The 22,357-nt window shown below is 44.9% G+C and overlaps 1 protein-coding gene across 7 annotated transcripts in view; it reads left to right on the forward strand.

Annotated features, from left to right (window-relative positions):
• Window positions 1-22,357, forward strand: part of RBFOX1 (RNA binding fox-1 homolog 1) — a 1,254,735-nt gene that overhangs the window by 1,041,097 nt on the left and 191,281 nt on the right. For all 7 annotated transcript variants that reach the window (XM_012554607.1, XM_004373237.1, XM_004373236.1 and 4 more), the window contains one exon: window positions 635-877. In XM_012554607.1, the coding sequence (XP_012410061.1) occupies window positions 635-877 (243 nt within the window). The remainder of the gene's footprint in view (window positions 1-634; window positions 878-22,357) is intronic.

Consider the following 22,357-nt stretch of genomic DNA (forward strand, 5'->3'; position numbering starts at 1 on the left):
TAAAGATAACAGCCTAGAAAACCCTCTGGGGCAGTTCTACTACATCACATGGGATTGCTGTCGGTCAAAACGGAGTTGACGGCACCGTACAACAACAACGGAACAATACACCTAACAAGTGCTGAAAACTCAGTATAGAGGTTATATATCAAAGAGAGACTTCATAAAGTGTTATCAAAGAAGTCTTAGTACTTAAAAAACACACACGCACACATGCTCCATTTCATCCCTCCTGGCATTTTAAGGCTCAAATCAAGATTCTTCTGCCAGTGTAGACAATGACTTGCTCACTGGTTCCAAAGTGGGAATGAATCAAGGAGGATCTGCCAGAAAAAAAAATCCAAACTTGTAGGGCCCAGACCCTTGCGGTCGTTGGATGTCGGGCTGAATGACATAGGGAAAATGACTTCACCTTTCTGAGCCTCGACTTCTGCATCTGTGAAATGGGGGTCAACGATGGCCACTGTTTCCTCATGGGATCTGATGAAGTTGCACTAGGATTGGCCCACCACAGACTGTTAGCGCGTGCTCACACTAGAAGTGTTCAGGGAACTGCGGTTCTGTGTGTGGGGAATGGCTGTGCTTGGCGCCCACTCACGGTTTTCTCTCCCTCTTCCCGTTTTTGGTTTTCCAGGGTAACCAGGAAGCAGCAGCAGCCCCTGACACAATGGCCCAGCCTTATGCTTCGGCCCAGTTTGCGCCCCCTCAGAACGGCATCCCCGCGGAATACACGGCCCCTCACCCCCATCCCGCGCCAGAGTACACGGGCCAGACCACCGTCCCCGAGCACACGTTAAACCTGTACCCTCCCGCCCAGCCGCACTCAGAGCAGAGCGCAGCGGACACGAGTGCGCAGACTGTCTCCGGCACCGCCACAGTAAGTGCGCGCGCTCCTCTCGCGGTGTGCAGGGAGGTGCAGCCGAGGCGGGGGTGGGTGCTCTCCAAGGTTGGGGGGCAGGGGCCCCTGAGCTCCGGGAATGACAGCGGCGGCGCACGACCATCCACTGGGCTGCCCAGCTGAGGACCAGTCCCCGCAAAGCAACCCCTACAGGACTCCTCGTCCTACCCGCTTCACACTTTGACCTGGTCCACCTGCATTCTCTCCTGTTATTTAAGTCAACACGTTTTTCATTAAGGACGTTTTACTTGTAAAGGGAAACATTTATCTACTTCCGTTCCTACAAGGTTTGCCTTTTCCTGAGTGGTATCTCAATGGAATCATACAGTATGTAACCTTGTTATTCTGACTCATAGTGACCCCACGGATAGAGCAGAACTACCCTATAGGGTTTTCGAGGCTGTAATCCTTACGGGAGGAGATTTTCAGGTCTTACTCCTGCTAAGTCACTGGGTGGGTTAGAATGGAACCACCAACCTTTCGGTCAGCAGCTTAACTTGTCCTTCACCAGGGCTCCTTAAAAGCCTTATTGAGATATAATTCCCCTACCCTAAAATTCCCCCATTTTAGGTGTACAATTCAAAGGTTTTTAGTAGCTTTGCCAAGTGGTGCAACCATCCCCACAGCATAACTGCAGAACATTTCCATCACCCCCAAAAGCAAACTTACATCCAATTGCAGTCTCTCCCTGTCCTACCCCAGCGTTTGAGTCCAGACTTTCTCACCTTGCCTAACGCATTTGAGATTCATCCATGTTGCTGTGTGTATCACTAGTTCCTTCCTCTTCCTAGCTCAGCTGTAGTTCGAGGGAGGTGTTGACTATATAGGGGCAACAGGATGGAATTTTGAGGGGTAAGAGAACCCTTCTGTATCTTGAGGGTGGTGGTACACTACTCTGTGCACCCAAAAGAGTGAATGTTATTGTATATAAATAAAAATAAAAGAAAACAAATAAAACAGAAACATTAGATCGCCACCATAATGAAAACGAGTGTTCACGCCCTTTGCTCAAAGACGACCTTAAACAAAAATAGGTGAGTATTAAAATTAAGCAGTGTTCATTTGTGTGCCATCTAAGACGGTCACGTGTACCACAAGGCATAGATAGACCACACGGAAAACCTCGCTCTGCAGAATCCTTTGGAAGCTTGGGTGCGCCAAGCCTCAAGTCTAGAGCATTTTGTAGGCAGAAGGCATTTTGCCTCTTCCCCTTGCCCCCAGGCCTCTGAAAAAGTTTCTGGAGTTTGTGAAGTTTCTTGGTCTGAAGCATGTCCTATTTCCTTTAACTAAAGGCGACGAACTGCTGACTAATTTTGATGGTTGGTACCTCATTCATTCAGAGATTAGGTTTGGAGATTTTTTTTAAACCATGTACATTCTCAGATGATCTATTGCCTTGATTTTCTTTTATTGTATTGTGGTGAAGTACACATAACGTGTACTGGTTAAACGTTTTTAAGGTGTACAATGCAGTGGCATTGGGTACATTCACAGCATCGTACAACCACCACCACTATCCAGTTCCTGAACATTTTTTATCACCCGAAAAAGAAACCTCACACTCATTAGGTAGTCAGTCCCACTCCTGCCTGCCCCCACCCCAGCCCATGACCACCACAGCCTGCATTTTGTCTCTGGAGAGTTACTTATTCTGAACATTTCATATAAATGGAATCCTACAATATGTGGCCCTTTGTGTCTGGCTTCTTTCACTCAGCGTAAAGTTTCGAGGATCATCCAGGTCATAGCGTGTATCAGCACGTTCCTTTTCATGGCTGCGTAATACTCCCTTGTGTGGATGGACCACATTTTGTTTATGCAGCTATCAGTTGATGGACATTTGGGTTGTTTCCATCTTTTGACGATTGCGACTAGTGTTTCTGTTGCCTTTTTTTTGTATCTGGCTACTATAACTCAGAGATTCCCCAAACACCCAAACCCACTGCCGTTGAGTCCATTCTGACTCATAGAGCTGCCCCATAGGGTTTCCAAGGAGTGGCTGGTGGCTTTGAACTGCTGACCTTTTGGTTAGCAGCCAAACGCTTAAACCACTGCATCACCAGAGCTCCTCACTTAGGGATGGGAGAATTAAATTGGTGTGCTGGTTCAGCAGGTGTTTATTACTGTTGTGTTGATGACCAGATGGCAGTAATGGGGTTGATGTTTATTTGTTTGCTGGTCATTTTTTGGTAAGCAATGGTGGTAGGGTTGAAGCTGGTTGTTTTAAGACTAGAAAGATGTCTAATCAGGCATTATTCATTAAACCTCCGTGTGTCCCAGAACTGTGTTAACTGCTGTGGAAGAGTCATTAATTTATTCATTTATTTGTTAATTCAAAAATGTTTATCAAGTGTCTACTGCCGTCCAGGGAGGAGCCCTGGCAGCTCAGAGGTTAAGCACTCAACTGCTAACCGAAAGGTCGGCAGTTTGAACCCACCCAGCAACTCCTGATCCCGTGAAGATTACAGCTGAGAAAACCTTATGGGCGCAGTTCTACTCTGTCACATGGGGTCACTGTGAGTTGGAAATGGACTGGACAGCCCCTAACAACAATAAACGATCCAAGACTCCTGCTGCGTGATGTGGTTGAGCCTCACAGACATGATCCTTTCTCTCCTGTTCGCGTGGTGTGAGACCGAGAGTATATGTGGGAATCAGACAGCTGTGTCACCACAGAGGGTGGTACGTGCTGTTAGGGACAAGATGATGGGCGCTATGAGAGGGCAAGCACGAGTGGAGATGCTACCTGAAAATGAGCCCACTGGGAAAGTGTCTCTGAGGAGGTCATATTGAAGCTGAAAAGACAGAGCTTTCTAGACAGAGGGGATACCAGGTGAGAAAGACCACTGGCTCACTCAAAGAACTAAAAAGAGGCCAGTGTCCAGGTTATGGCGAAAAGCTGGAGGGGTGGACAGTGGCAAAAGATGAAATAGGAGCAAACAGATCAGCAGGGACCATATCCTGCAGGCCTGGTAGGTCCAATTGTTGTTGTTAGGTGCCGTCAAGTCGATTCCAACTCCTGGCAACCCCGCGTGACGGAGTGGAACTGCCCCATAGGATTTTCTGGATGGTAATCTTTATGGTAGCAGATCACCAGGCCTTTCTCTAGCAGAGCCACTGTGTGGGTTTGAATCACCAACCTCTTGGTTAGCAGCCAAATGGTTAATCTTTGCACCACCAGGGATCCTTGGTGAGTCTGATAAGGGGTTGGAATTCCACATTGGGAGCAATGGGAAGCCACTGAAAAGACTATAATCCAGAAGATTTATTAGATTAGATTTTAAAAGAAAGGGTTAATGATGCCTCCCTTAAAAGAAATCCCAATCCATTTGGGGAGTTGAGATGAGAACTCCTTAGAGATCAACACAATTCATTTAAACAGCATATTGAGTGGCCACAATGTCCCCGGCACTGCAATGACATAAAGCAGTGAGCTGATATGTTCTCTTTTCTTAGAGAGCTCTCAGTCCACTAGAGGGTATAGGATCTGAGTTCTGTTAACTGTAATAATGCAACAAATTCTAGAAACCAGTTGCCATCAAGTGGGTTCTGACTCATGGGGGACCCAGGTGTGTTAGTGTAAAACTGTGCTCCACAGCGTTATCAATGGCTGATTTTTCAGAAGTAGATCACCAGATCTTTCTACTTATGATGGTGTCAAGATAAAACACTTTCTAAGGGGTCTGCATTGAAATCAGGGTCGGGGTATACATTCTGGTTACAGGTAACAGACAATTCCGTAAGAGATGAATTGGTGTACACAAGGAAAAGTCCAGGAGGAGGTTTATAGGATTGTTGGTTCAGGTTCTTTTTTTTCTTAAAAGCCAAAGGGAAGTCACCTACGTGGAGTGGAGACGGGGGAACATGAAGCAAGATACAAGAAAGCAATGACACAAGAAAGAAAGTGACCGTGCAAAAGCAATGTTCCAGAGGAGACAGGAAGTAATAGGACCAAGGGTAGATAGACAGAATATAGCAGGTAGTCTAGGAAAGGAGAAAAAAACACTTTATTATTTTTTTCAACCTCATTGAAGTATAACTGACATGCAGTAAAGTGTGCATATATATACAATTTGGTAAGTTTTGAAATGCACATATTCCTCAGGAATCATTACCCCTATCAAATAATGAACATATCTACCACTGCCAGAAGTTTTCTCACACCCTTTTGGAATCCCCCTCTCCCCGCTATCTACCTCATCCCAGGCAAACCCTGATCTGCTTCTTTTACTATGGCTTAGTTTGCAGTTTCTAGAATTTTATATAAATGAAATGAAACATTACGTGCTCTTTTTTCTAGCATCTTTCCCTCAGCATTATTATTTTGAGAGTCCTCCATATCACCACATGATGTATCAGTAGTTTCTTCTTTTTCATGGCTGAGTAGTATTCCATTGTATGGATATGCCACCATGAGTTTATCCATTTTCTCGTGGATGGGTATTTGGATTGTTTCCAGATTTTGGGTTATTTCAAATAAAGCTGCTGTGAACCTTGGGAAGTTAGTGAATTTTTGAAATAGAAGAAAAGGAAGAGTACGTGTACAAAGATACAGAAGTAACATGAGAGAGTTCATTCTGTATTATTGTTGACTGCCATCAAGTCAGCCTCCAGCTCATGGCAACCCCATGGGCAATGGAATAAAATGCTATCTGGTCCTGCACCATCCCCATGATCAGTCACAGATCAACCATTGTGATCCAAGAGAGTTTCAGTGGCTGATTTTTGTGAAGTAGATTGCCAGGTCTTTCCTAGTCTCTTAGTCTGGAAGCTCCATTGAAACCTGTCCACCATAGGTGACCCTGCTGGTATTTGAAATATTGGTGACATAGGTTCCAGGATCACAGCAACCCAGAAGCCACCACAGTATGACAAACTGAGAAATGGGCGGTGGTTAACACATATATAGCCCTCTTAATGAGACAGGCTGACACAGTGGCTGCAAAACAATGGTTTCAAATATAGCAACAGTTGTGAGGACGCTGCAGGATCAGGCAACATTTTGTTCCATTATAAATAAGGTCGCTATGAGTTGGAGTTGAGTCAACAGCACCTAACAACATAATTAAATATGTGTATGTGTGTGTGTGTGTGTGTATACACACACAGAAACAAACAAACCCGCACCCATTGCCATCCATTCGATTCTGACTGCCCCATAAGATTTCCAAGGAATGGCTGGTGGATTCGAACTGCTGACCTTTTGGTTAGCAGCCAAAAGCTTAACTACTGCACCACCAGGGCTCCCTCTCTGCATATATATATCTATGCTGTTGTGTGCCATCAAGTCCATTCTGACTCATAGTGACCCTATAGAAGAGAGTAGAACTGCCCCATAGGGTTTTCTAGGCTGTAATCTTTATGGGAGCAGATCACCAGGCCCTTCTCCCACAGAGCCACTGGGTGGGCTCGAAACACTAACCTTTTGGTTAGCAACCAAGTGCTTAACCATTGTCCCACCAGGGCTATATATATAGTGCTTAATGGGATTCTAAGGGCACTGTGGAGGCCATCACTTCTTGGGAAATGGGGTCATTTTGGGTAAGAGAAAGCATCCCTCCATCTGGTGGGCTCCAAGAGCGTCTAATATATGCACAAGATTTAGCACCAAGTTTGGAATCTGTAAAGGGAAGCAGGCTGCACCCAGTGCTGAGTGAAGCGCAGACAGCAAAGACTTACCGGGTCATCCTTTCAGCTCCCCAAGGGCTGAGCCGAGTCCCTGCAGGACATTTTTCTGCTGAATTTCTATTTAATGTCAGCCTCCAAACACCTCATGGATCACTGTGCTGACAGAGTCAATACTGGATTATATTAGATACAGCTCCTGACAGGGTATTTTACTCTTGACATATTATAATTAGAGATTTGCAAGGAGTGAATTCTCCATGTATCTCCAATAGCAACTTAACTTCTATTTTTAACACCTCTGCAGTCTGTTTAAAAGTCTCCCACCACCTTCCACCAGCTCTTGATGAGAGAGAGACTACAGACCTGGAGCCAGGTCCCCGAACTCTGGGGAGAAGAGCTGGTTAAAGAGCCAGGGCCTTCTTTAGCCTCAGTTGCTTCCAACTGCATATTTGCTGAGTCTCCAGATTTCATTAACACCTGTAAGAAAATAAGACATTGGTTGATGATAGCTTCATGGCTTCACGTTCTTTACCTTTTCATGTCAGCTCTAATTTTGGATTTCTTTTTTTTTTTTTAAATTGTGCTTTAAGTGAAAGTTTACAATTCAAGTTAGTTTCTCATACGGAAGTTTATACACACGTTGTCATGTGACCCTAGTTGCTCTCCCTATACTGTGACAGCACACTCCTCCTTTGCACCCCAGATTTCCCGTGTCCATTCAACCAGCTCCTGACCCTCTCTGCCTTCTCATCTCACCTCTGGACAGAAGCTGCCCGTTTAGTCTTATGTATCTACTTGAGCTAAGAAGCACACTCTTCAAGAGTATCATTTTATGTCCCATAGTCCAGTTTAATCTTTGTCTGAAGAATTGGCCTCAGGAATGGTTTTAGTTTTGGGCTAACAGACAGTCCCAGGGCCATGTCTTCCAGGGTCCCTCCAGTCTCAGTGAAACCATTAAGTCTGGTCTTCTTACTAGAATTTGAGTTCTGCACCCCACTTTTCTCCTGCTCCGTGAGGGACTCTCTGTTGTGTTCCCTGTCAGGGAGGTCATTGGTGGTAGCTGGGCACTATCTAGTTCTTCTGGTCTCAGGCTGATGAAGTCTCTGGTTTATGTGGCCCATTCTGTCTCTTGGGCCAATACTTTCCTTGTGTCTTTGATGTTCTTCATTCTCCTTTACTCCAAGTGGGTTAAGACCAGTTGATGCATCTTAGATGGCCGCTTGCAAGCTTTTAAGACCCCAGACACCACTCACCAAAGTGGGGCGCAGAACATTTTCTTAATAAGCTTTGTTATGCCAATTGACCTAGATGTCCCCTGAAACCATGGTCCCCAGACCCCCACTCCTGCTACTCTGTACCTCAAAGTGTTTGATTGTATTCAGGAAACTTCTCAGCTTTTGGTTTAGTCCAGTTGTGCTGACTTCCTCTGTAGTGTGTGTTGTCCTTCCCTTCACCTAAGATGAATTTTTGTCTACTATCTTGTTAGTGAAGACCCCTCTCCCTCCCCACCCTTGTAACCATCAAAGAATGTTTTCTTCTGTGTTTAAACCTTTTCTTGAATTCTTGTAATAGTGGTGTTATACAAGATTTATCCTTTTGTGATTGACTAAATTCACTCACCAGCTCTGATTTTGAAGCCAGTTAAGTAACTGAGGTACTAGAGGGAAAGCTTGTTCAATGTATTTCTTTTTGTTTGTTTGTTGTTGGATGTCATCAAGTTGATTCTGACTCGTAATGACCCCATGTGACACCGTAGAACTGCCCCATAGGATTTCCTAGGCTATCATCTGTACAGGAGCAGGTCTCCAGGTCTTTCTCCCGAGGAGCCACTGGTGGGTTTGAACCACTGACCTTTTGGTTAGCAGAAGAGTGCTTAATCATTGTGCCACCAGGCCTCCTCTTTGTTGACTAGCTATTATTAATATTAAAGAAATTCAGGCTTTGATTAAAAAAGCCGAATAGTAAAAAAAAAAGGTATACAATGAAAACTAAAATTATCCAATACCCACAACCTCAGTTTGCAGCCTTCCTGCCAGAAACAGCAACAGTTACCATGTCCTTATATTTCCTTCCAGAAATGTTTTATGCAGATACAAGCATATGCCCACTTATCTACTTCTCTCTCTGTTGCTCTTTCTCTGTCTCTGTCTGCCTCTAACAATCTGTATCTCTACATCTTCTATCTTCTCACTAGTTCCATTCTCAAAATAGCAGAATTGAAATCTACCAAGCATCTAGGGTTGTTATGAGTCGGAATCAACTCAACGGCAATGGTTTTTTTTTTTAAGCATCTACACTGACACTCTTCATTTATCTGGAGACCTTTCTGTATTGCAGCTTTGGGATCCAGCTCGTGCTTTTTCATGTCTCTGTGCGTTCTTGCGTATAAGGCTAGCCCACTGATGAAATTTAGGAAGTTTCAGGGGTTGATTTTGCATTGTTTTTATTCTCGATCAGGCCACAGTGAACAGCTGTGTACAGATATTTCTGTGTACCTTTGTGTGTCTGGGTGTGAATGGTTCAAAGGTACATAGATTTATAATGCAGACATCATTCAGTTACCCTACAGAGAGGTGGCACCAATTTGTACTCCCCCAACTAGTACCTGAGAAGGCCTTTTGCCCACACCCTTGCCCGACACTGTGCATAATCCAGCTCTTGGTTCATGGCCTTTCTGACTGTGTGGGCTTCGGTGTGGCTTCCCCTCTCTCTAACAAAAGAAAACCATGCAATTTCAGAGTTGTCTTGTGTCCGTAAAAGAAAAGGAAAGATGTGCTATCACTGATCGAGGGCCTGCTATGTTCCATGGATCATACCTGGTACTCCTTCATCCCCATCTCGTTGACCTCACACCAAACCCTTTCAAAGTTCCAGTACCCCCATTGTACGGTGGGGAACTAGAGGGACAAAGAGGAAAGGATGTTGTGAGTTTGGAAGTGGTGGAGTTGGCATCCTCACCCTGATGCCTGATGTCAGCCTGATGTCAAAGCCCAGACTCTTTCCTCAATCTCCGTGTTGTCCCCTGGAAGGTCTGCTGGCCGTCAGCTTAGACGACCAGCGCCTGACACCAGCGCATGTGATGTAGAATTCTCCCCAAGGCTGATTTCAGCCCTGCTCACCAGTTTAGAGAAGCAGGTCAGTTCAGAACCTGGACTTTGGGTTTGTCAGGGTTTGATCGTCTCTTCCATCACTTAGCAGCTGAAGGATCGTGGACTGGTCATTTGACCTCTCTTCCTATCATTCCTACGTATTCCTGTCCTCTACTGCGGTTCTGCCCTTCTCCAAACCTTCTCTCTCTCCTCTTCTAAACAACCATCAGATGATGGATTACAGAACTTCGGGGAGTTCCTTTCTCCTGTGGGAGACTCGCATCTCACATGCTTACATTGAAAGGTTGAAGACATCATTGAGGGATGCGTGTCTAAAAGTACAGTAAGTAGCTATGTCAAAAGACACTCTGGTGGCGCAACGGTTAAGCGCTTGGCTGGCTGCTAACTGAAAGGTTAAACCCCGCCAGTGGCTCCATGGGAGAAAGACCTGGTGATCTTCTTCCATAAAGATTACAGCCTAGAAAACCCTATGGGGTAGTTCTACTCTGTCACGTGGGCTTGCTTTAAGTCGGAATTGACTCAGTGGCACCCAGCAACAGCAACGGCTATGTCAAAACAGGAATCAGGGAATAACAATCCCAAAAATAATCGTTACTGCTCAGTGAAATGAAGGCTGTGTTCTAACTAAGCACTCTATATGCACGATCTCAAGCAATCTTGACCTCTCTCCTAAAAAACAAAACAAATACATGTATAAAATGTCATCGTCCCCATGTTATAGATGAGGAACTCAAGGCAAGTAACTTGCTGAAGGTCAGTTTAGCCAATAAGTAAGAAACCCTGGTGGTGGCTCAGCAGTGGTTAAAGTGCTTGGCTGCTGACTGAAAGGTCGGTGGTTCAAACCCACCAGCTACTCAGCGGGAGAAAGATGTGGCGGTCTGCTTCCGTAAAGATTAACCAGAACAACCCCAAACCCACTGCTGTTGAGTCAAATCCAACTCATAACAACCCCATAGGGTTTCCAAGGCTGTAAATCTACTTATTGGCTACGTTGAAACCCTATGGGGCAGTTCTAGTCTACCTTCTAGGGTCGCTGTGAGTTGGTACCGAATAGATTGCAGTGGGTGTTTTTAGAGTGAAGAATGAGCCATTGGAAACCCTGTGGGGCACAGTTCTACTCTGACACTCATGGGGCTGCCATGAGTCAGAGTGGACTCGACAGTAACTTGCAGTATTGGTAGAGTGCAAAACCAGGCGTGCCAGATCCCAGGGCCAAAGGTCTTAAGGGCTCCAAGCCCAGAGGGCATGCCCCTGGCAGGCCCAGGCACACACCCTGGGTGCTCTCTGTGTGGATGGCTACTGCAGAAAGGAATGCTTTGCCTGGGAGACACCCCTCTACCCTGGGAAAGTCCATAGCAGGTCCAAGCATGAGCAACATTACAGAGTTAGAGTGTGCTCTTCTTTGACACCTGTGCCTTGAGCAGACTCCAGTAACATGTGTCTGTGGCTTCACAATTGTCTTTTCAGATGACAATGTGGCTGAGTTGTTTTGTCAACACCAGTTCTATTTTCCTAAGATTCACGTTTGATTTAAGGACATAGGTACTGCCTCTTGTTTGCTCCTGTCTCTGTCCTCTCCATGTGCTTTGGGATAAATGCCCCTTCCTGTGAATTCTGTTTGCTTTGGCCCGCCTGTCTTCCCTCTGTCTCTTGGATTGTGTAGTGGTCTTCAGAATTCACTTACCCAGAGTTGTCTCTGCATTGAACTAGGCAAAGCCTGCATGACACTGTCTTTAGGATCAAGTCAGGCTATACAATTTGAGGCTCCACTTCTCTCTGATATTCTATTTTGGTTCCTAGCTAGAGGTTGGCAGCCACTTAAAAAAAAAAATTGCCATTGAGTTGACTTCGACTCATAGTGACCCTATAGGACAGAGTAGAACTGCCCCATAGGGTTTCCAGGGAGCAGCTGGTGGATTCCAGCTGCCGACCTTTTGATCAGCAGCCAGACTCTTAACCACTGCGCCACCAGGGCTCTTGCAGTGGGCCTTATTCTCACAATGGCTCCCAGACTTCTAAAAGGAGTCTTTATTGTACCCTGCCTCTCATGCTGATCCTGGGGGTTGTGTCAATGGGAGTTCCAGCCCCAGTCACTCCTGGGTCAGTTCACTCTTACTGGAGGGGTCTCGGTTTCCAAGTTTGCATCACTGAAGAGCGGGGAGCCTGCCTGATTGTGAAGTACAGCCTTTGTTGTAGAACTGAGAGTCCCTGGTGGTGCAAACAGTTAAGCGCTTGACTACTAACCAAAAGTTCGTGGTTCAAACTGAGTCAGAGGCATTTTGGAATAAAGGCCTGGCAATGTGCATTCAAAAATCCATAGCCGTAAAAACTGTATGGAGCACAGTTCTACTCTAAAACACTTGGGGTCGCCATGAGTCGGAATTGACTCCACAGCAACTGGTCTCGGTTTGCTATAGAACTAGGTCCAAACCAGCCCCAGCCACTGTGCAAACTCTCAGACAGGCAGACGCTCATGAAGAAGGACCCTTGTAGAAGGGTCACCAGTCCCTCCCCTAGCAGTGAGCCAAGCAGCTTGGAGATTCCATGGAAACGCTCATTGGCTTGGCTGTCTGCCTCCTGGGCTCCACTGAGGCAGTCATTACAGCCCAGAGAATTAGCCATCCCTCCAGTATCAGGCACAGAAAGAACCCGGGCTCTCGTGGACCTGACTTCAAAGCCATCTCAGTGTCTTGGAGCCAAAAGCTACATGGAGAGGTTAGTTCTCTAATAAATCAAGGTTTGCAGACTGTACAATCCAAAACAAACCAAGCCATCCAGACCAACGTAATTTGAAGGCTTAAGTGTTGCAGGCTTGTTTTAGAAGTGAAAAAGTTAGTTTTCTTTCTTCAAAACAAACAGACATTGGAGTTGCAAATAATACAGTTCAAAGAATATGGGCTACCCTGTTGTCTTGAGAGTTGTTGTATGCCACTGAGTCCATTCCAACTCATAGCAACCCCACGTGACAGAGTAGAACTGCCCCATAGGGTTTGCCAGGCTGTAATCCTTATGGGAGCAGATCGCCAGATCTTTCCTCCTGCAAAGCTGCTAGTAGATTCAAACCTCCAGCCTTTTTAGTTAGCAGCCTAGGGCTCCTATTTTTGAGAGGAGGGAATGTTAATGTACGTCCTGACTGGAAGAGGGGGAGAAAAAAATGGAAACTTCTTGGGCTGAAAGGAAGAAGAAAAAGAGAAGGCAACTATCATTTATTAATACCATATGGATAATAATAATCAGCATTTAATGAGTACACACTCGATACACTGTGCATGATCTGACTGAGCCTTCCTAGCATCCAGGAAGGTGGGTACCATAATTAATATTGTTACTAGGTGAGAGAACCAGAGCATAGAGAAATCAAGGAGATTGGCCAAAGTCACAAAGCCATTAAGGGCAGAACTGGGACTCAATGCCAGCCAGTCCATCCATGGTGACCAGTAATAAGTCCACACTCTTGCCCACTCCCTCCTAAGGTTTCCCACGAGCACAAACTGTGTTTTCTGTGGTATTTACATTCCATAACTCATCGAGGGGTAGGTCTGATGATGCCAACATTACAGACAAGGAGACAGAGGTTAAGTAACTTGTCCAAAGTCACACAACTACTAAGTGTTGTACTTGTTAGCCGCCGTCCAGTCAGTCCCGACTTATGGCCACCCCATACAGAACGGGATGAAATGCTACTGGTCCTGCACCATCCTCATGCTCTGACACGGATCAGACCGCTGTGATCCGTAGGGTTTTCATTGGCTGATTTTCAGACGTGATTGCTGACCTTTCTTCCCAGTCCGTCTTCATCTGGAAGCTCTGCTGAAGCCTGTTGAGCATCTTAGCAACAGACAAGCCTCCACTGACAGATGAGTGGTGGCTGCACATGAGGTGCCCTGGTTGGGAATCGAACCCTGGTCTCCCACGTGGGAGGTGAGAATTCCACCACTGGGCCACCACTGCCTTATCAGCTAATAAATGGAGGAATGTAAATCCAAACCGAGATCTGGTGGATTCCAAACCCACTGTGTGACTTCCCCATCAAAAGTAGTTTATTTTACCCAAATGACATTACCTGCTAACTGTTTTAATAGTGATATCATAGCAGACAAATATCCTAAAGAGTTTTTGTCCCCATAATTCTTCAAATAGTTCTGAACTCTTTGAATTCTTACACACACACACACACACACACATACACATACACACGCACACACACACTTTCCATTCCCAAAACTCCCCCCCCCCGTGGCTTCCAGTCCCTTGCCCCGTAAAGTGAAGGGTGTTTAAGCCATTTGGCAAGCTGACTAAAGGAAGCCTGGATTTCCCACAGAAACGAGCTACAAGGAAATCGCTAATTATAACCCAAATTGTATTTGACTTCTGCATCTTTGCTTCACATCGTAGCACTGTAATTTAAATAGATTGTTCCCTGGCCTTTTTTAGGGGAAGAAATTAACTACCATTGTTTGGTTTTCTTTCTTTTTTTTTTTTTTTTTTTTTTACTAAGAAAAGCAGTGGTAGGAGCAGAGCAAAGTGACAGGAGGTGGGTCTCGTCCCCCCTTTCCCTCTAATTGGCTTGCAAGTGGGAGTCAGGTTAGCAATTATTCGAGGAGTTGCCTGGGGTCCCAGTCAGTGTCTCTGGGTAACATCCACCCAGTGGTTACACAAAGGCAAAGAGCCGACGGGGGTGGAGCAGACTTGGGGGATGAGCCCCACAAAGTCTTCTTGGATCCCCGAGACAGGAGTTTGGAAATGAGGAAGGTGAGGTATATTAATCCTTGGATTTGAGGTCTTAAGCTCTTTGCACTGTAGAATGGAGGGGACCTGGATAAAGGTGTGAAAGAGGAGTTGGAGGCGTTGACTGGAGCCTTCTTCCTGCCTGGTCCAGCAGCCAGTGGAGACCCAGTGCCCCCTAGCCAGTCCTGCCTCTTCCCTCTTCTCTCTAGCCATCTCCAGGCCTTTAGAATCAGCACTAAGTAGCTAGGTTAGGGGTTGGCAAACTGTGGCCCGTGGGCTGAGTCCTGCTCACTGCCTGTTGTTCTTTTTATTTTGTTTTAATAAAGTTTTATTGGAAAACAGTCATATCCATTTGTTTATATATTGTCAATGGCTGCGTTAAGATCCCTGTGGGTTGCAAACAGTTTTTGCTCTGCTGCTAATCTAAAGGTTAGCAGTTTGAACACACCCAGTGGTGCCAAGGAAGAGACTTCTGGAGATCTGCTTCCATAACGATTACAGCCAAGAAAACGCAGTGGGGCAGCTGTCCTCTGCAGCACGTGGGATTGCCATGAGGTGGAATCGACTCGACGGCAATGACTTTTTGTTTGTTTTGTTTTTATGGCTGCTTTTGCATTCCAACTGCAGAGTTGAGTTGCTGTGGCAGAAACAGATGGCCTGCAAAGTAAAAAGCTATTTATGATTTAGTCCTCTACAGAAAAAGTTTGCTGACCCCCCCGATCTAGGCCAAAGTTTACATGTGGTTGGCCTGCTGGCTTATTCAGACTTCAGGCCTGGTTTGTTGTGCTTACAAATCAAATTAATTGTCTATATTTAAAAATGGGATATTTCATAATAAAATGTGTCTTTGCTTGAAAAGTGAAAAAGTCTAACAAAACACGACAATGATGCTGAAGTGGAGGTCTGGCTGCCCATCAAGATCTTGCTATAGTCGCCACCACTCCCTATAGTGTTTCCCCAAGCTTACCGCCCCCATCTACATGCCTGGATTGGCCCACGCAGGCATTCGTGTTGGACATCCTGCTCTGGATTCTCTGCATCTTCTGGGTTATTTTTAAATGAAATATTTCCAATTACTTCCCTGACCAACGAATTGCATTTATTTTAGTCTTTCCCTTCTATCAATCTGGTATTCTATGTGGAACCTTGATTAAAAAACAGAAAAAGTTTGTGTAATGCCAGGATATAGGGTTGCTATGAGTCCGAATTGACTCAAAGGCACACGGCAACAAGAAGTGAATGCCAAACCAAAAAAAAAAAACCAAACCCACTGCCCGCCAGTCAATCCCGGCTCATAGCGACCCGGCAGGACAGTAGAATGGACCCATAGGATTTCCAAGGCTGTAAATCTTTACAGAAGCGAGCTGCCACAACTTTCTCCCGAGGAGAGGCTGGTAGGTTCAAAGCACTGACCTTTCGGTTTGCACTTGAGCACTTTAACCACTGCACTACCAGGGCTCCTTAAGTGAATGTTAGAGTTATTATATCAGAAACAGAGCATCCTCTTTCTCCTTCAAACACACACCCAGACACATCCATACACACACACACACATTATTTCTATTTTTTCAAAAATTCTTCTTTGATTCTGTAAGCCTTCATCTTAAGTGAGAATAACAGCACAATTGGAAGAGCGTAGTCAATGTCACTGAACTGTGTATGTAGAAATTTTTGGAAGAGTATATCGTTGGCTATGTGTATTTTCGCCAAAAAAAAAAAAAAAAAAAGGTTGAGAATTTAGAGGGTTAAAGATGTTGTGGGGTTGTTAACCAATGTCATAAAACGACATGTGTACTACTGTTTCATGAGAAACTATTTGTTCTATAAGCCTTCACCTGAAGTACAATAAAATATTAAAAAAAAAAAAATTCTTCTTTGGAACAGAAACTTTTATCACTTTGGGGCTCGATTTAAACCAAATCAGGATTAGCAAACATTGCTTTTTTCTGAGGTTCTAGACAGAATACTACAGTTGTTATTATTAATGACAATAGTAACCAATAATAGTATTTGCAGTGCCTTCATGCTTTAAGTCCATTCATGCTAAACCCAGTGGTCAATGATGTTACCCTCTTTTATGGATAAGGAAAACTGAGTCTCAGAGTTGTTGTTGTTGGCTTCTGTCGAGTCGATTCCAACTCAGGACAACCCCACATGACAGAGTAGAACGGCCCCACAGGGTTGTCTTGACTCTAATCTTTACGAAAGCAGATTGCCAGATTTTTCTCCTATGGAGCTGCTGTGTGGGTTTGAACCACCAACTTTTTGGTTAGTAGCTGAGCACTTAATCATTGCTCCAGCACTAGATCATACCATCAGGAAGTGATGTACAAGGAACTCAAACCCAGTTCTGGCTGATGCCAAAGGCACCACCCTTTCCAGCACACAATGGGAACTCTCTAAGTACATAATCAACCAACCAGTTCAAATCGAGTTGGTTCCAACTCATGCGATCCCATGTGTGTCAGAGTAGAACTGTGCTCCATAGGGCTTTCAGTGGTTGATTTATCGGAAGTACATCCCCAGGCCTTTCTTCCAAGGTGCCTCTGGGTGGACTCAAATCTCCAACGTTTCAGTTAGCAGCCAAGCAAGTTAACCATTTGCACCACCCACGGACTCTAAATACATAGATGCAGACAAAACCAACTTTTAACTAAAATAGGCAACCTGTGCCCAGTTCTGGAGCTGACAGATAGAGCAGGCCAAGCCCCAGGATCACTTCTCCTGCAGCTCTGAGAACAATTGATTCCAGAAGAGCATCTGAGTCTTAGTTAGAGCCACTCAAGGTCACTGTTTGGTTGTTATTGTCATTATGTGCCATTGAGTCGATTTTGACCCATAGTGACCCCATGTGACAGAGCAGAACTGCCCCATAGGGTTTTCTTGGCTGTAATCTTTATGGGGTCAGATCGCCAGCCTTTTTTTTCACAGAGCTGCTGGATGGGTTTGAACCGCCAACCTTTTGGTTAACAGCCGAACACTTCACCATTGCACCACCGGAGCTCCTTCAGTGTTTGGTAAACACTCATTAAAACATCTCCTATTGCTCCTGCCAGATCTGCAGAGAATTCTTTGCCATCAGCCTTAGCAGGCTCTGCAGAGGGAAGCCCAAGAGTAGGACTAAAAAAAAAAAAATCACGTTTCCTTTTCAAAATAAGGGTGCACAGGGTGGGAGAATACCCACAGCCACTGCAGAGGGAAAACCCAGAGAGCAGGAACTGGGTTTCATGTGGCACATTAATTCTAGCATAGATTCAACCCTGGGCTGCACAGACATCTCAACGTACACGCATTTGTGTGTGTGCGGCTTTGGGAAACCCTGTGATTTTCCTTCTCCAGCTTGGCTATTGAGTTCTGCAGGTTTTCTGAGGATTCACAGTGGCCTAACGTTGGGGCTGAGCCCTTGGTAATGACACTGTAGACATGAGGTAATTACAGATCCAGAACTTCCCAAGTCAAGCTAAGTGGACCTCTGATTATTATTCTGTGTATAATAGGAGCATCACTAACACTGAAGGGAAATTGTACTTCTCTATTTTATTAACCACTTTTTATATTCCCTTGTGCATAGCTATGATGCTATGAAATCTCCTTAAATGTGATATTACTCAATATAATACAATAATAATGCACACACCGTATGTATTGGATTACTTTGCAGACAGCCCTTCTGGAACTGAATTCCCCATCATTTCCATGGGCCAGCTCGGGGCTACTGGGCTCACAGGCACTTGCTGTTGCTGGGAGCTTGGTCTACTTTCACAGTCACTTAGGTTTGCCCAGATGTAAGCAATGGGGCCACATCATTTTTATTCACAGTGGGGATGTTGGTGAGTCACGCTCGCAGACTTTTTACTGGATGTCGCAGCCCAGAAACGCAGGGGGGTTTTGAAACCTCCGCTTAGTTTGAAAATGAACTGGGCTAGATGGCATCTGAAAAGATGCTCAATAGATAGAAAGGAGGCCTTCCATGCTGGAATTAAATTCTGAAGATATTTGTAATTGCCTTTGTGGGAGATTCTATGAAATCTTGATTCTTAACTTCCAGCCTCTGTGTTCCTCCATAAAACCTTTCCAGACACCATCTCAAAACCACAGTTGGTGCTCCTTTTATATGCCATGCATGACTTCAAGATTTATCCCTTTGGAAGCCAGCACAACTTGTTCAAGGCAAGGTCATGGAAGCTCCATAGACACATCCAGACTCCCTGAGGGACCAAATTACTGGGCTGACATCTGCAGGGACCATGGTCTCAAGGAACATCTAGCTCAATTGGCATAACACAGTTTATAAAGAAAATGTTCTACATTCTACTTTGGTGATTAGTGTCTGGGGTCTTAAAAGCCTGTGAGCCGCCATCTAAGATACTCCACTGGTCTCGCCCTGTCAGGAGCAAGGGAGAATGAAGAAAACCAAAGGTACAAGGGAAAGATTAGTCCAAAGGACTAATGGACCACAACTACCACAGCCTCCACCGGACTGAGTTGAGTACAACTAGATGGAGCCTGACTACCACCACCGACTGTTCTGACAGGCCCATAAAACCAAATGAGACTAAATGGGCACACCAGCCCAGGGGCAAGGACAAGAAGGAAGGAGGGGACAGAAAAGCTAGTAACAGGGAACCCAAGGTTGAGAAGGGAGAGTGTTGACATGCCATGGGGTTGGCAACCAATGTCACAAAGCAATATGTGTATAATTGTTTAATGAGAAACTTGCCTGCTCTGTAAACCTTCATCTGAAGTACAATTAAAAAAAAAAAGAGTTATCCTTTTCTTTGGCATTCAGAAAAACAAAAAAAAATGTTGAACTCTTACCATATGTCATAAGGGGTCCTGGTGGTATAATCATTAAGTGCTTCTCTGCTAACCCAAAGGTTAACGGTTCTAACCTACCCAGCTGCTCCGTGGGAGAAAGGCCTAGCAATCCGCTCCCATAGAGATTACAGCCTTGGAAACCCTATGGGACAGTTCTAATCTGTCAAAGGGTGTCACTATGAGTCAGAATCGACTCAATGGCAACTAACAATAACAACTATATGCCATACACACATTAACCTATTAAACGCACATCTAATAATTTTACAATAATTCAAAACTTCATTCTTGCTGTCTACTTCTGAAAAATCAAGCATTGAAAACTCTGTGGGGCACAGTTCCACTCTAACACACCTGGGGTTGCCATGAGTCGGTGTAGACTTGATGGTAATTGTTGTTTTGTTTGTTTGTTTCCAGGGGGTAAGACTATAAAGACATTGTGGACACGATTGTATCGCATTCATCCTTTTTATTCTTGTGCCAAGCACAGTGTTGTGTACAAGGTCGATACTCAACAATTGTACATCATTCGTTTATTTATGAATATTTCTTGAGCTTCTACTATTTGAAACGCATGCTGTTAGAATTCCTTGCAAGACGTGTTACAAGAGTGAATCACACAGACGTGGGCTTTCCTTGGAGGAACTTACAGTCTAGTCCAAAACATAGAAAACAAGCAAGCAAAGAAAAATCACTCACATAATTAAATAACTGCATTTGAGGGAAATACCATGACAGAGAGGCATTGACAGTTAAAAGCAGTTGCTGTGAAGTAGATTCCAACTCATGGCGACCCCATGTGTGTCAGAGTAGAACTGTGCTCCATAGGGTTTTCAGTGGCTGACTTTTCCAAAGTAGATCACCAGGACTTTCTTCCAAAGTGCCTCTGGGTAGACTCATATCTCCAACCTTTTGCCCAGTAGCCTTGCACTTAAGCATTTGCACCACCCAGGAACTCCTACAAACAAATAACATGGGGATGTAGTCAGCCTGCAAACTCAATAAAGTCTTCCTTAAAGAAGTGACTTTTAAACTCAGAATGAGTGAACCATAGCCAGGAAAAAGGTGAGGAATGTTCTAGGTAGAAGGAGGAGCAAGTATGAAAGCAGTGTTGTGCTAAAACTAACTTGCACTGGCTTGAAAGAACTGATTGTAGCAGGGGTGTCATGTAAATAGCTTGAAATGGCCTCAGGTAGAGAATTTACACCATGGGAATTGGCAGTGCTACAAATCAGGGCTGTTTTGCTTTTGGGTTGTGGAGAGCTGGTCGTTAACCAGTTACCACCTCACCACCATCAGGAAAGAACTTGGCATATTCAGATGAAGGAATGTCAGCTGGGTTGGTGGAGGAAGATGATTCAAGATGAAGATAGAGAGGTAGATGAGAAACACTTACAGAGCCTTGAAACCGTAGTGGGCAGTTGTATATCCATCCCTTGTGCAATGGAGGCCATTGGAGGGTTTTAAGCAAGAGGGTGGCATGATTAGGTTTGCATTTGAGGAATGATCTGACTCTGGGTGGAAAATGGAGAGGAGGGAAGTAGTAATGGGAGAGGAGTATAACAGCATAAAACAATAGGTAGGAGGCTATTGCTATGGTCCAGACAAGAGATGGCAACATGAACTAGTGTGATGTAGGCATTTGGTTGGTTGTGGGGAGTGAGGAAGACAACAAGGTGCCTCTGGGTGGACTCAAACTTCCAACCTTCCTGTTAGAAATGCCGCTGGCTGTTTCTCCCAGTGCAGAGTTCCAGAATGCTGAATAGAGAAAGCCTGTGGAAACTGCACATTAGAAAACATTTCTGGATACATTAATTTCTGTGATGCATAATGCATGAGGGGAAATCCGTGGTATTTTTAAACAATGGAAATGAGAGAATCTGCCTTTTGGGAATTGATCCCAATTACATTTAGTTCAGAAAACATTTATCAACACCTACTGTGTGCCAGGTCTTTGCTGGGAAACAGAGATGAGTCAGACATGGTTTGTGCCCAGGAGGGGCGTGCAATCAGTGGGAGCATCCTGGGCACCATGGAGTGGTCAGCCCTGGGAGAGATCATGACATCAGGAGACAAGAGGTGTCAGGAATACTGTCCTGAAGGGGCGTGATCCCTGGCAGGGGAGAACAAGACAGGCCAGAGGCTCAGAGAATGAGGAACAGACAAGGAAGGGCACCCACGTCTGTGGTTTCAGTTGGGCGATTTCCTTTCACTTCTCTTCTCCCCAGAAATAAGTTTTCTTGTTTAAAGCCTTCTGCCTTAAAAAAAAAAAAAAAAAAAACCGTTGCCGTTGAGTCAATTCCAACTCAGAATGAGCCTATGGGACAGAGTAGAATTGCCCCATAGAGTTTCCATGGATCACCTGGTAGATTTGAACTGCTGACCTTTTGGTTAGCAGCCCTAGCACTTAACCACTACGCCACTAGGGTTTCCAGCAGGATTAACCAATGAGGTTATACCAGTTGCTATATAGTAATTTCCAACTCCTGGAGACCTCGTGTGTCAGAGTAGACCTGTGCTTTGTAGGGTTTCCAATAGCAGATTTTTAAGAAGTAGATAGCCAGGCCTTTCTTCTAAGTCATCTCTGGGTGCACTCAAATATCCAACCTTTCAGTTAGCATTTGAGCATGGTAATCATTTTGCATCATCCAGGAACTCAATGATGATATAAACTAGTTGTTGCTAAGTCGATTTTAACTCATGGCAACCCCATGTGTGTCACAGTAGACCTGCACTCCATAGAGTTTTCAATGGCTGATTTTTTGGAAGTAGATCACCAGGCCTTTCTTCCAAGGCATCTCTGGGTGGACTCCAACCTCCAGTCTTTCAGTCATGTTGTTGTTGTTGTTAGGTGCTATCAAGTCAATTCCAATTCACAGCAACCCTATGTACTACAGAACAAAACATTGCCTGGTCGTGTGCCATCCTCACAATCTTGGTTATACTTAAGCCCATTGTTGCAGCCACTGTGTCAGTCTGTCTCATTGAGGGTCTTCCTCTTTTTTGCTGACTGTCTAATTTACCAAGCATGATGTCCTTCTCCAGGGACCGATGTCTCCTGATAACATGTCCAAAGTATATGAGACATAGTCTCGCCATCCTTGCTTCTAAGGAGCATTCTGGTTGTACTTCTTCCAAGACAGATTTGTTCATTCTTTTGGCAGTCCATGGTACA

Source organism: Trichechus manatus, unplaced genomic scaffold (genome assembly GCF_000243295.1).
Source record: "Trichechus manatus latirostris isolate Lorelei unplaced genomic scaffold, TriManLat1.0 scaffold00024, whole genome shotgun sequence".
Lineage (NCBI taxonomy): Eukaryota > Metazoa > Chordata > Mammalia > Sirenia > Trichechidae > Trichechus > Trichechus manatus.